The sequence below is a fragment of the Corvus moneduloides genome, chromosome 14 (assembly GCF_009650955.1).
Source record: "Corvus moneduloides isolate bCorMon1 chromosome 14, bCorMon1.pri, whole genome shotgun sequence".
Classification (NCBI taxonomy): Eukaryota; Metazoa; Chordata; class Aves; order Passeriformes; family Corvidae; genus Corvus; species Corvus moneduloides.
In genome coordinates this window covers 9,552,500-9,566,152 of record NC_045489.1, presented here as the reverse complement: position 1 = coordinate 9,566,152, position 13,653 = coordinate 9,552,500, and the positions used below count along the sequence as shown (strand labels likewise).

Here is a 13,653-nt window from a genome sequence, read left to right as displayed (position 1 = left end):
GCGCCGGAAGGACCCGGCGCGACAGCGCGGCGCGTCCCGGGACCGGCCGCTGATGGCGGCGCCGCTGCCGCCGTGTGCCCGAGGCGCTCCCGCCGCTCCCGCGTCCGCCGCCATGACCGAGGAGCTGTACGAGAAGTTCCTGGCCCCCGAGGAGCCGTGCCCGCTGCTCTCGCACCAGCACCCGCCGCGGGGCGGCAGCTTGAGCCTGAGCGAGGAGGGCTGCCTGGACGTCAGCGATTTTGGCTGCCAGCTCTCCTCCTGCCACCGCACCGACCCGCTGCACCGTTTCCACTCCAACAGGTCTGCTCAGCGGGTCAGAGCGGGCGGGCCGGGTGATGCTGAGGGGCCGGGGCGGGCGGCGCGGCGGTCGCGGCGGGGTTAGGGCCGCCCCTGAGCAGGGCCGCGCATCCTTCCCGCGCTACCCTGCCGGGGACGAGCCGGCCATGGCCGGGCTGCAGGTGCTCCGCGTGTCCGCCGCACGCCCTGCTGGGTTACCCTTCCCCTTGGCTTAGTCTGCGTTCGGCTCATCATGTTACAGTTGCCGGTGTGAGCTGGGTCAGTGTTTTAAGATGTGTCTTTTCATAGAATCATAGAATGGTTTGGGTCGGAAGGGACCCTAAAGGCAATCTAGTTCCAACTCCCCTGCTCTGGGCGGGGAGACCTTCCACTAGGCTCAGGTTGCTCCAAGCCTCGTTCCGAGTTTCTTAATTTTTGAGATTTTGATAATTTTTGAGGGCTGTAGGCAGCTACAGAATGGTGTGTTTATAAGACTTAAAGGCAGGTCTTGCATGGATACCAGGCAGACCTTAAGAGATTCAGAAGGAGTTAGGTGGCTTGGTGACTGTACTGACTTCTGAAGAGACATTTCCACCCCATGCTACTAATTAAGGGCAAATTATTCTGCCTGTAATTTGTAGAAAAGGTCTGTTCTAGAAGGGCAAATACAGCTCAACAAAGAAGTTCCAGTTGTGCTCCTAAAATCAAAACCACTGTCCTGCTTTCCTAAGAACCTAATTCTGCTAATGCATAGTATTAAGCTTGAATATAGCAATAGCTTTTTTTGAGAATAATCTATGAGATTTCAGTCTCCAACATATATGTCTCCAACATTCCTGTTCCAGACTTGCAAGATTCTGTTATGGGTTATTAGTATTTCTGCAACACAATTATGAATAGTGAATTTATATGAAGTCTTGGAAATTGCTCTTTAAAAGTGTCATTCATAAGGGCAAATTCTTAATTATACATTCTTAAATGATTCAGCATGAAGAGCCTCGATCGAACATGATACGCTTCCATAATATAGTTCTTAAGTCATAAGACATGAGCAGTAAGATATATTCTTAGAATATCTGTAAATAAAAGTGTGATAGTCACCAAATTTGCATTTAATTAATTTTGTACATTTCTCTTTCTGTTGCCTTCTCAAGTGTGTTGCTCAGGTTTGCTCATTTTACGAGCCCAGGTTTGTAACCCAGGCATCTTGAGGGGCTGTTTCACTTCTCTGGAAAAGGACATGCCCTGTCTTGCACTGATTAAGCCATTGCAGATGTGCAGCTCAATCTGTGGTGTTCACATAAGGCTTTCTATTTTTTAAAGTTAGGAGTAATTTTAATGTAGTTCCCATTTGTTGTTAATCCAGTTCACCTCAGGGAACACAGCAGGCCCCCTGGCTATGAGAAGGTGAGGGCTGACTGCCTGTACCTGGAGTACGTGTGTAGTTTGTTGGTACTAGAGCCCATGTACCTCAGCCTTTGTTTTGATGTGTGGAAACTGTCCACTCTGTCTTTCCTTTCGTCATTATTTTATGGATTCTGAAACTGTGTTCATGTCGAGTAATGTGCTGTGTCACCACAGTCTTGTTCTGCTCATTACCAATGGATTGCCCTGCCCACAAGAGTCTGTACCAGCAAAGCAGTGAACATCTATAAGGGATGCAGAAAGGGAGGCAGGGCAAGAACTCCTGAATCTGCTACGAGGAAAGTTTTGGAAATGTCTTTAACATTGGATAAATTCACATCTGGCCAAGCAGATGTGGAAATGAATCCATCACAAACATATTTAGCCAGCCTGGTATGCAGTTTAAATAATGAGATTGAGGACCAGCCTTTCTGGTGATAGAATTGCTCAGCTTTTGCAGTTGGATAGAAGAGTGTTTTTGTAGTTAGCCAGAATGAAGTGGACAGGCTGATGGAACAGGAGGTGATTGTGTGGGCTTGTGTGGTGCATTTTAGAAGCCCTTTTCAAATTGTTTTGGCCATATTGCAGTGCTGTGCTGACTCATATTTGTCTTGACCTACTTTTCACCAATATGTAAAATAAATCCAGATATGGAGACTGATTTCATGAGCTTGTTACATTCTGGCTTACTCTCATTAGAGTAAAAAATCTGTTCTGTGAAAATTGAGTTCTCAATGGCTTTCCTTTAGCAACAACTTCAACTAGCTTTGTAATGAAATAATGAGGTGAAAAAGGTGTTTAATTTTGGCATGCTAGCATTTTCACACAGGTCACTTCCCCATCTTGCACTGTCTCATTCCAATAGCATGTCCAATGTTTTTGACATTCAGAGTTGTGAATAATAGGTCCATAATGTGTTTCCTTATTAAGCCTTAATGTTGTGGGGGATTATCAACCTGAAATGTCTTTTGATTTCTATGTGTCCTGGAGTCAAATTGATTAACTTCTTTGTTCTGTTTATTCCAGTTTATGTGGAAGTTTAAATATCCCAATGCCTGGAAAACTTTATTTTTAGATCTGTGTGTTTTAAAAACCCAACCAGCAGCAAAAAAAGACAATTTCCATACTACAGGAGTCATAGCTCTGGGGCAGAAACTGATAATATATCAAAATAAAGGTGTAATTATACTAACTGTATATGGATTTTTGCCTTGATATTTTTAACATTGTGTCCCATTTGGTGTTGTTTATGTACTTTAAAAAATATTTAAAAATAGAATACTTCAATTTACATAATTAGAACTTATTTCAATGAAGTCAATGTATAATATCACTAGCAAAGTGGAGATAGTTTAACGAGGCTTAAAGGAATTTCTTAAGACACATGATGCCAAGGTTTGCTGCTCTCTAATTGTGTTATCCTGTTTTGCAGGTGGAACTTGACATCTTGTGGGACGAGCGTGGCCAGCTCAGAGTGCAGCGAGGAGCTGTTCTCATCGGTGTCAGTGGGGGATCAGGATGATTGTTACTCACTCCTGGATGACCAGGAATTCACCTCTTTTGATTTGTTCCCCGAGGGCAGTGTCTGCAGTGATGTCTCCTCTTCTATCAGCACATACTGGGATTGGTCAGACAGCGAGTTTGAGTGGCAGGTAAGGTGGTTCCACTGGAAATGTAAAATTTTGTGTAGACTGTTGTGTGCTGGATTTAGCTGTAGCTGAAAAGTAATAGAATAAAATATCCTGAGTTGGAAGGGACCCACAAGAATCACTGAAGTCCAGCTCCTGGCCCTACACAGGACAAGCCCAGGAGTTACACTCTGTGTCTGACAGATTTTGCTCAAACACTCCTTGAACTCTTTCAGGCTTGGTGCTGTGACCACTGCCCTGGGGAGCCTGTTCCAGTGCCTGACCGCCCTCTGGGGGAAGAGCCTTTTCCTGATATCTAAGCTTAATTTCCCCTGACCTGGCATCCTGCTGTTCCCTTGTGTCCTGTCACTGGTCACCAGAGAGGAGAGATCAGTGCCTCCCCCTCCTCTTCTCCTCTTGAGGAAGCTGTAGACAGCTATGAAGTCTCTCCTTGGTCTCCTCTTCTTCTGAACAAACCAAGTGACCTCAGCACTTGTTTCTTTGTAACTACCGAACATAGGAGCACATATCTGAATCTTGAATGATAACAAAAATGTTTTGTTTCATTTTATTCCGACCTCCTTAATCAGGAGGAGAGACTGAAGGTCAGCTCTCCAAAGTAGGATGCTTACATGTCGTTTGGTTTTAGGAACCATTGTCTGTTTCTTGTAGCCATGAGCTTAGACCCTTTGTACTGAGGATCTGCCCTGTTAATGAAATCTGTTTATAGATGTCTGGTCCTACTGAAGCTTTCTAGGTAAAGTGTAGAAACTCTTGCCATAGCTTTTTTCCATCCTTTTGTTTTTTCTATGCCAATAAGAGTAGAGAGCTCATTTTGTCTGACCAGAATGGGAAAAGTGTGAAGGTGAATCACATCCTTTTCCTGCATCTGCGCTGAATGCAGTCCTTGTTGGATATCTCTAGTTTGTGATAGTCTTCCCTATTCAGCAGTTTTTCAAATGTGATATGCATTTTAAAATATATTGTAGACCTAAATTGACTTTTTATATTAAAGACTTAAATCAACTATGAACGTATATATAACTTCGAAATAGGCAACATAGGGCGTCAGAATTTATTGGGAAATACTTTAAAATTTTGTCATAAAGCTTGGTCAGAGCATGTAGAGAGTCTTTTAAGGACAGTGCAAGAACTGAAAACTGATTTCAAGAAAGCTCAAATCCTGTTCCAGAAGATGCAAGTGAACTTGAGACATGTATTGAGATCAGCTTTGAATTTCTGACTGGTTTAGTCCATCTGCTGGTCTCAATGTATGTTATATCGCTGAAGTTACAAGTGTGTGTTTACAATGCAGTCTGTAGGAACAACTCAGGTTGGATCCTAAAGATTCAGAGCTTCACTGAGTTGTGAAATTTTAATTGCTTGATAAACTTGGCAATTGTTTTGAAAAGAAGCCATTTCCTATGCCTTAGCTGACAGTATGTTTGATTGGTAACTAGCTTTTTTATTACTCTTTGTTTTTTAAAACAAGCTTTTCTTAAGAGACTTACTTGATTGGATTTACAGGATTTTGGAAAGACTTTTTTGTAGCTCTTTATGGTGTTATCTGGCAGAATCTGAGCACAAGTAATCCAACTGTCCCACTTTAACTGGAAGTGCATTCAGAAATCACATGTCAGTTGTATAAATGAAGCTAGCTGAAGTTCTCAGTTGCTTCCAGGCAAATGACAGTGACTTCAATTGAATTGTCTTGTGTATTATGGAGTTTGGTAGGAATTACAGACCTGCTTTAAAATTATCTTCCTTAAACTAGACTTATGCTCCAAAATGGGAGGTTTAGATTTAGCTTTGGATTGTAATGGACCATTTCCACTGATGGAGAAGGGAAATAGTTGAAATGCGGCATCAATCTGCTGTTTTCTTAAACACGAATTTTTAAAAAGAGGATTGATTAGTGCAGAATAGTGTGAATTGAATTTGCTGCACTTGTTTGTAGGAAGATTTAAGGGAGTATTGCAGGTTTATGAGTAATTACACAGAGTTTGTTAAAGTACAGAGATAATCAATGCTTTGCTAATTTGATGGTATGTTTTGAATTGTTAATAGTGTTAGAATGATTTACAATCTGCCTACTGTATTCTAAAGCTTTGTTCTTCCTCTTGCATGTTACAAGTTGCCTGGCAGCGACATTACAAGTGGGAGTGATGTGCTTTCTGATGTTATACCGAGTATTCCAAGCTCTCCCTGTCTGCTTCCCAAAAAGAAAAACAAGCATAGGAATCTTGATGAACTTCCATGGAGTGCAATGACAAATGATGAACAGGTGACTTTTTTCCTATGTGAGAACTGCAATGTACAGAAGAACTTCCAATTAAAAGATAAAACTTAAAAGCCATCCTGTTTGCTGTAGGTGTAAATGCAGACCTGTGCAGTACTACTTGATTCTCAAAACTGAACCTTGTCCTTTGGATCTGTAGGAGGCAGTTTAATGCCTACTCAAATTTTCACCCTAGGTTTTTAAGGATACTCAAGGCTAGAATCATGATATTTGAGCATGTTTTTATTCTGTTGGTTCTTTCTTTTTTCTATCTCTCATTTAGAATCAATGATACTTCAAAATGACCTGCCTTTCTTTGGGTCCTAGGTTGAATATATTGAATATTTGAGTCGCAAAGTCAGTACAGAGATGGGCCTTCGAGAGCAACTTGATATTATTAAAATTATTGATCCTACTGCTCAGATCTCACCTACGGATAGTGAATTCATTATTGAATTGAACTGTCTCACAGATGAAAAACTGAAGCAGGTGAGTTAAGGTTTGTACATTTGACTCCAGGGTTTCAGCATCTGATTATATCTTGCAAAATCTTATGGACTTGTGATCAATTTTTTAATGCATAATCATTATATATAGAGACACTAGAGCACAATACTGTCAGTGATGGATATCAAAAGCATATTGTATGTACTAAACCTTTACATAAAAGACTGGTTATATATTCTCACTATGTGTTAAGCCAGAGCTGGTGAGTGTGTAATGAGTTATGTTGTGGACCTGGTGCTGCTTATGGCACTGTACTCCACTTCATGACCATCAGCTAGCTGAGAGTCTTCATTTACTCACTGAATGTAAACTAGCATTTAAAACTCCAAAAGATTGGAATTCATTGGGGAAGACCATAAATTTCATGTAGAAAGGGATAGAGAATAAGGCATTTTAAAGATGTTGCAAGATGCAAGTTTTAACAAAGAAAGCTGCCTGGCTGATAGGGTAGATACATCCTACTGTCTTCTCAGTCATTGAATTATTGAGATGTGTTGTTGGGAAGAGATGCAGTGTCCAAACAAGCTGAACTCCTCAGTGTTGCACTGATAAATGCTGAAGATAAAGTTGAAAATGGAAAACATTCACTGCTTTTATGGGCTTGGTCTGTTTCATATTTCAAGGATTTTGTAAGTGTCATCTTAAAGTAGAAAAGTGCTGCTTTATTTACACTCATTTTTGTTTGAGTATACCTAGCAAAATAAAGGGTTTTGATACATTAAGTAAACAACTTGGTTCACTTGAACTTCACTGATATTTCTGTTTGGTGTTAAAATAATAACATATTGTTACACAGTCACAAGTATGACAGGCAGAAGAAACAAGAACCCCCCAGCCCTTGCTACTTATTTTCCTTCCATGGTGAAAGAACAGTTAAGTTCTGTGGGTGACTCCGGATTGCTTGGGCTTTAAGCAGCCACAGGAAAATGTTTTAAAAGCCTAACCAAACTGACCCAATGCTTCATAATTATTAATAGGCAGATTGTGTTTTTTCCATGAAAAGGAGTATCTCAGTGCAGCATTTATCAAGCTATAGTAATTTTGCTGCCTCTGTTCTAAAGGTGAGAAACTATATCAAGGAACACGGACCTCGCCAGCGGTCTGTGAGGGAGAGCTGGAAGAGGAGCAGCTACAGCTGTGCGAGTACCAGTGGTGTGAGTGGTGCCAGTGCCAGCAGCAGCAGTGCCAGCATGGTCAGCTCAGCAAGCAGCAGCGGCTCCAGCATTGCCAACTCCGCTTCAAACTCCAGTGCCAACATGAGTCGAGCACACAGTGACAGCAATTTGTCCACAAGTGCTGCAGAAAGAATCCGGGATTCAAAAGTAAAGTTTCTAGTTATGTACATCTGTATTAATTAAGCTGTCTTAACTTGTGAAGCTTGCTCATGTGATCTTACCTGGGGTTTTTGTCCTGAAGGAACAGAGTAACTGAGTTATCTAGATAAACCAATGATCATAAGGTATTTAAACTTGTCCTCTTCCCATCACTTCTAATTGAAAGCCTGATGTTTGTATGTTGTAGATATTCTAATTCCTTTTGTTTAGAATAAGTTGAGTGGGCTTGAATAAGGCTTATGCATCTAACTTAAGAAAAAAATTGTTTAAGAATGATCACCCTAAACTAGGCATAATTTCTGGACAGTAGAGAGACCCTTGATTGTTTTTGGTTTTTTTTCTCAATTAGAAGTTTCATCAGGCTTGTTGAATCTTCTTCAGTTTATTCTTTGAGCATGTCTCATGAGATTCCTTGGTGAGAAGGGACCTACTGAAGCATGTTTCATTTAAAGTAGTACTGTGGTACTCCTTCTGTCCCCGTAATTCTAATTTCAAGTGTGGAGGAGAGGAGCAGTTCTTTCTTGCTCTTCAACATCTTGGGTTTGTTAAATGTAAGACTAACATTTCTCCAGCAGTAAAGATTCCCCCAATCAAAGACTCAACTATGCAACATCACAGGGTAATGTTGTGCCTCATAATTCAGTTGTGATAAATTATCTTGATATTTTAATATCAGGTATGATTTTGGATGAATGTTTACACCACCTCTGAGAATTTGTGTTTGTTATTTTTCAGAGCAGATGTTATTTTAGAGGTTAATTTATATTTGCCAGCTTCAGAGGTGTTTTTTCTAATTTACAGAAAAAAATCTTATATTTTGTCTCTTCTGTATTTTGACAGAAACGTTCCAAGCAACGGAAACTCCAGCAAAAGGCCTTACGGAAGAGACAGCTGAAAGAACAAAGACAAGCTCGTAAGGAAAGACTGAGTGGGTTATTTCTTAACGAAGAAGTGCTGTCTTTAAAAGTGACTGAGGAGGACCATGAAGGAGATGTGGATGTTTTAATGTGACAGGGGTGAATTTATCAGTGTTCTTTCTAAGCCTTAAATGTATTATCCTTATTGTTTACATATATTTCTTGACCAAATTTTGATTAGTGTTAACAATACAAACCAGATCTTTTCTCAAGTGTAATTTTGCTAAGAAGGTCTAAGTATTGAGTAGTTTCAGCTTTTTGAGACTAATTTTGCAACAAAGAATTCAGAAGCTTATCTATCTTCTGAAAAGCTGCTGAAGAGATCTAATTTTAAGGAAATTTGAACTTGACTGACATGCTAACTTACTTGCAAGTAAGTCTAGGGGTGCTTTTGGATGACACAAAGCATGCATTACTATGCTTCAGCTTTTTTGGGTTTTTTCAGCTTAGAGTTAGTATTACACTTGACTTGTTCTGTCTTCCTTTCCCATTAATAGGAAGATTGTTTAGCATGAGGAAAAATCTTTTGCTCTATGGGGCTTTCTTCAGCCTTGCTCTTGATTTGTACAAAATCAAAGTACTGTTGATACTTTTCTAAAAGTTGGGATTTAACTCAAACTACACAGAAAACAAGAAGCAGGACATCTAATGCAGAGAATCTGTAACACAAATACTGCCTAATAATGTAGTTCTTAGGAACCAACTAAAATTCTGAAAAAAACCTCAAAATAATTGCAGGCTAAGTCTTCAGAAGGTTATTTTGCTGCTCAATATCTTATGATTGTTACTAATGGTTCACCAGTACATCCCTAGTGAAAAGATTCCAATAAAAACACATTTATGCATTGAAAATACACTAATCTGCAATTAAGTTGTCTAGGACACTACTTAAAATAGTTAAAAACACTACTGGAAACAGAAGTGCAAGCAAGTGGCACACAACTTCAGTGGTTTTCTTCCCCAGAAGCGTATCTAAATAGATTCATATTGTTGACAGGAGAACTTATTGCAGCTGTACTTTTTTAATTGTATGTTTAGCTGAGGTTGTCTTCTGTGTGGGTCGTTACACCATGACATGTATCAGAATTCTCCTTTTGTTGTCTATCAGCTTTTGAAATTTCTCATGATAAGAAAATTAGGTAAAATTGCGGCTTTCAGGTAGGGAAGTAATAGTAGTTTCAACCTTTTTCCTAATTCTGACAATCTTTAGGCTGATTTTAGTCTTTATCTTACTTTTCTAGAACTCCTTCCCCCCATGGCTGAGATAAAAATGATTGTTCTAAATTTTAATGTGAAATTTAAAACATTTTAAAAGTATTTTTGAGTTCTGAGTTTAGAAAATAATTTTTTATTATGTTAATGCTTCATTAATTTTACTGTTGAATTAAGGAGTTTGACAGTTTAGTGTGGCCACAAGTGTCTGTAATTGCAGGAGGATATAGCCCAATCCTGCAGAATGCATGATTGGCTTTAGGACTACTGACATTAATGTTCCATGTCCTGCACAGACTTATTAGCCCTGACAGCTGAAGTATTTTCCTTTCAGAAGGGGCATTCCTTTTAGCCTCAAAATAAACTGACCAGTAAATTATCTGAACAGTGGCCTCTGAAAGGGTTTTGATAAGAAATAAATGAGGCCCATAGGCAAACTAGTATGTGTGAACTTACTGCTGCTCTACAACAGGTACCCAGGCTTGGCCGTGGACTGACTAAAAGCCAGGTAATGTCATTTTAAGCTCATGTTGGCCATCCCATATTGCCAGTATATTTGTGCACTAACCACAAGTGTCTCTTACCTGTCAGTATTTGCTTGTACTGCGCTGTTGCTAGTTGATGCCTCCCTCCTGTATAATCAATACTGAAAACTTCTTAACAGTATACACTTTACTGAGAATTTAGATTGACTTAAACCTGGAGCTTCTTTTGAATATCTTGTGTGAAAAATAAAATTTAATTGCTATCAATTTGGCTAATTTCAGGGTGCAGTTGTTAAACTCTTGCATGGTAATGGATGAATTCATCATGAAATACTTCACCATGTGTACACTGTCATGGTTCAGTATAACCTTTATTTTCTGCAGTGACTTTGAAATGTGATTGAATTTTTTTTCTGAAGAAAAATGCACACTTAGTACTGTAGAGAATTGAAACTCTGAAGTGAATTGTAAGAAAGGTGCAATATCTCAGTGTGGTGGAGCGTGAAAGTGTGTCACTTTATTCTGTTTCAGCAGCTATTCAGAGTTTAAAATACCTCAGGTTTTGTTGTGAAAAGACCCCATCATTTTGATGAGGTACAGTTCATTCTGGTCACTTGTCTACTAGCTTCCAGAGATCATGAAGTGAGGGAAGATAGTATTTCCATCATAGTGTGAGCATGTAAGTATAAAGTATTCTAAGTGATTAGGTGGGTCCAGTTGCTCCTTTGTTACATTGGACGAAAAGGTCCTGGGTGCCAGAATACCTGATTGTGCTGTGTTGTCTCCAGCAGGTACTTCAGTTGTGTGTGTGACAGTTAAAATGATAGAAGAGAGTGGATTTCCAGGGATTCCATGCTAATAATTTATAGCTCTGTGATCTCATAGATCCAGGATGCTCATAAGAATGCAAAGAATACAAAACTCTGAATGTTCTGATAGGAATGCAGAATAGCATCTTGCTTACCTTGAATGTTCTTTGCCAAGTACCCAGAGATAAAATGTTGTCTTTTCCTGATCTCAGAGAATCAGGCCTGAAGTGACTGTGGGATTCAAGAGTTTTTACATACTTCTACACATTTGGTTTTTTTTTTCCTTTTGCTTTCTCATCCTCTGTAGTTCTAGTGGCACACTCATTTTGTGGTGGGGGGGAGGTTTTTTGTCAGATTCATGTTTTTCCCTGCTTTATACTCAATGCTTACCCAGGAAGACCCCATCCCTGGTGGTACTTAAAAGAGATGTAAATGTGGCACTTAGAGACATGGTTTAGTGGTGGGCTTGGCAGTGTTAGATTTAGGGTGGTAGTTGATGATCTTAAAAGGACTTTTCCAATCTAAATCTGTGAGTTTCTATGAAATACCCATAGTATTAGTCAAACAGTTGGAATGTCAGTGAAATTTGGTCTTGCCGATTTAAGTTTTGGCCATTGTGGCTACAGGTGCAACTACTGATGAACAGGAGTAACAGACCGCTAAAATAATGCATCCTTATTGTGTTTTTTTCTTAAAAAATTAAATCAAATACCTGCTTTTTATTAATAGAGAAAAACTGTCAAGTTTAAAAGCAACATAGAGACGCACAGGAAAAAGCTCATAGTTACATGGCTTCATGGTACTGAAACTGTGTCTGTAGGAACTTTGTACCCACTGCAATGTGAATATAATCATTTTACACTCTGTAACAATAACAGTTTGCTTCCATGGTAACTTTTTCTCTAAAAAGGCTTAGAAGGAGCACTGAAAGTCTGACTGCAATAGGACTGTAAACAAGAGAAAACATTCTTTTCTAATATGATTTTTAAATATGAAGAAGAAAGCTGCCTGACAAACTTGGCTGATTTTTGTGTATGTCATCTTTTGTTAAAATACCTTTTTTTTTTTTTTGTAATCTGGGAAGCTGATAAAAAGATGGTTACAATATGCTCAGTATGGGGTGCTTACTTGGAAGAACAAGAAAAGTCTTTGCAAGACTTTCCTCGGCTCAAATTTTAGTTCTCATATTGTTGTTTGAAACCTGTGAAGATCATTCTCTGGGGAGAAAACAAATCGACCAACCTGCTTGAACTTTCTTACATGCATTTACATCAGAGTGCATATACAATACAGAAAGATAAAATGGCAATATTTACTGTTCATCTGTGCTGAATGGCCTGAAGCCATTTCTTTTCTCCTAACACTCTTTCAGCTTTTAAATCAGTTGATGCATTGGTCTATAAATATTAATAAACCTGACTGTTTTGGGAGCTTTTAAAGTTCATTCATATATGCCAGATTTTCATGGCAAATGTTGTTAGATTTATTGGTTTAATGTTCTTAAACTTACTGATCTTGCAATTCTTGGGCACAGAAAAGTCAACAGTTGTCCATTTAAGGATTGCAAGGATTAGTTTATTAATCTATCAAGGGAAAATCTTAGCTTTTTGTTTGTCTATTTTGACTGTTAACTCTGGTGAGTCATATTTGCATTCTCTCTCATCTGGCTAACTTCAAAACATTTCCAAATGACAAATTCTTCAATGTAAAAAAAAAAAAATTAATGTAATACTGAAGCCTTGAATATAGTTAATAACCAAAGCAAGGGGAAAGTGGGGGGGTTGATTTTTTTTTTTTTTTCTTTTTGGTCGGGGGGAGAGATGAGGGTATAGATTAGCGTATATGGTATTGCTTAAATTGAGGGTGTTCTTTTCCCAGGTTCTCTGCTAATTGTATTGCTAAAATGCACTTTTGTATAGAAAACTGTTCTCTGTACATTCTGTATCTACTTTACATAATGTTTATAGAGATTTTTCTGAAGTTGTGAAGGATTTACTGAAAGCTCTGATGCTGTTGAATTCAAGTTTTCATTGTATTTGAAAATAGTTATGTGCATATTGAAGTACAGGTTGGAATTAAAATTAATGATATAACAAAGATATTCTAATGAAACTATGTAGTATCTTCTTCAGAGAAGGGGAGTTTGTATGCAGGACCTGCGGAGTCACTGTTCAGGCAGAAAATACAAATAAAGTGGCACATCTTAACTGTTCTTGATGGCAGAAACCAAACTGGTCCCCCCTTAACTAAAATCTGACAAGAATTGTTTCATGGGGAAGCAATTAATTGTTGTGAATTATATAACCCAAGGTCATGTACTTTGAGCTGTCCTTTGTTTTGATTCCTGTGCCAGAGGTATTTTTTATGTACGCTCAGCACCAGCAAGGACACAGCAGTGGCAATGGCTTTGCCGTTACCAGTCTTGGAATAGGCAAGTGTGAGAACACTTGCCAGCTTGTATAAATTGTGTCCCTGAACCAAATTTGTCTTCTGCAATACTGAAGTTTGAAGTGTAATACTGCAAAAACTCCTTTTTTCCTCTTGGAATCCAATAAAAAAATCCTGAAAACCTGAGAAGAGGATAGCTGGCATAGGGATGTATTCCTCAGTGTGCAGAAAGTTTCCTGCAGCATCTCAGGGATCTAAAACTGCCTTCTTTGTCCTGGCTATGGCTCATCAAACACTTCTGGGAGTTGGTTCTCATCAAACACTGACAGAAGTTAAAGTTGACCAAGTGTTGCTATCCCAGTTTCTGTAGACGTCAAGAGATGGAGAAGGACAGGGTGGAAAATGCTGCATATCA

General features: G+C 39.1%; 1 protein-coding gene across 1 annotated transcript; it reads left to right on the top strand.

The window, feature by feature from the left end:
* The first annotated feature begins 28 nt into the window (after positions 1–28).
* FAM199X (family with sequence similarity 199, X-linked) lies at positions 29–13,062 on the top strand. Its single transcript, XM_032123579.1, has 6 exons — positions 29–300; positions 3,113–3,332; positions 5,443–5,592; positions 5,914–6,075; positions 7,155–7,415; positions 8,268–13,062. Exons 1-6 carry the CDS (start codon positions 53–55, stop codon positions 8,436–8,438), a joined length of 1,212 nt encoding a protein of 403 aa, XP_031979470.1. The 5' UTR covers positions 29–52; the 3' UTR covers positions 8,439–13,062.
* The last annotated feature ends 591 nt before the right edge of the window (positions 13,063–13,653 follow it).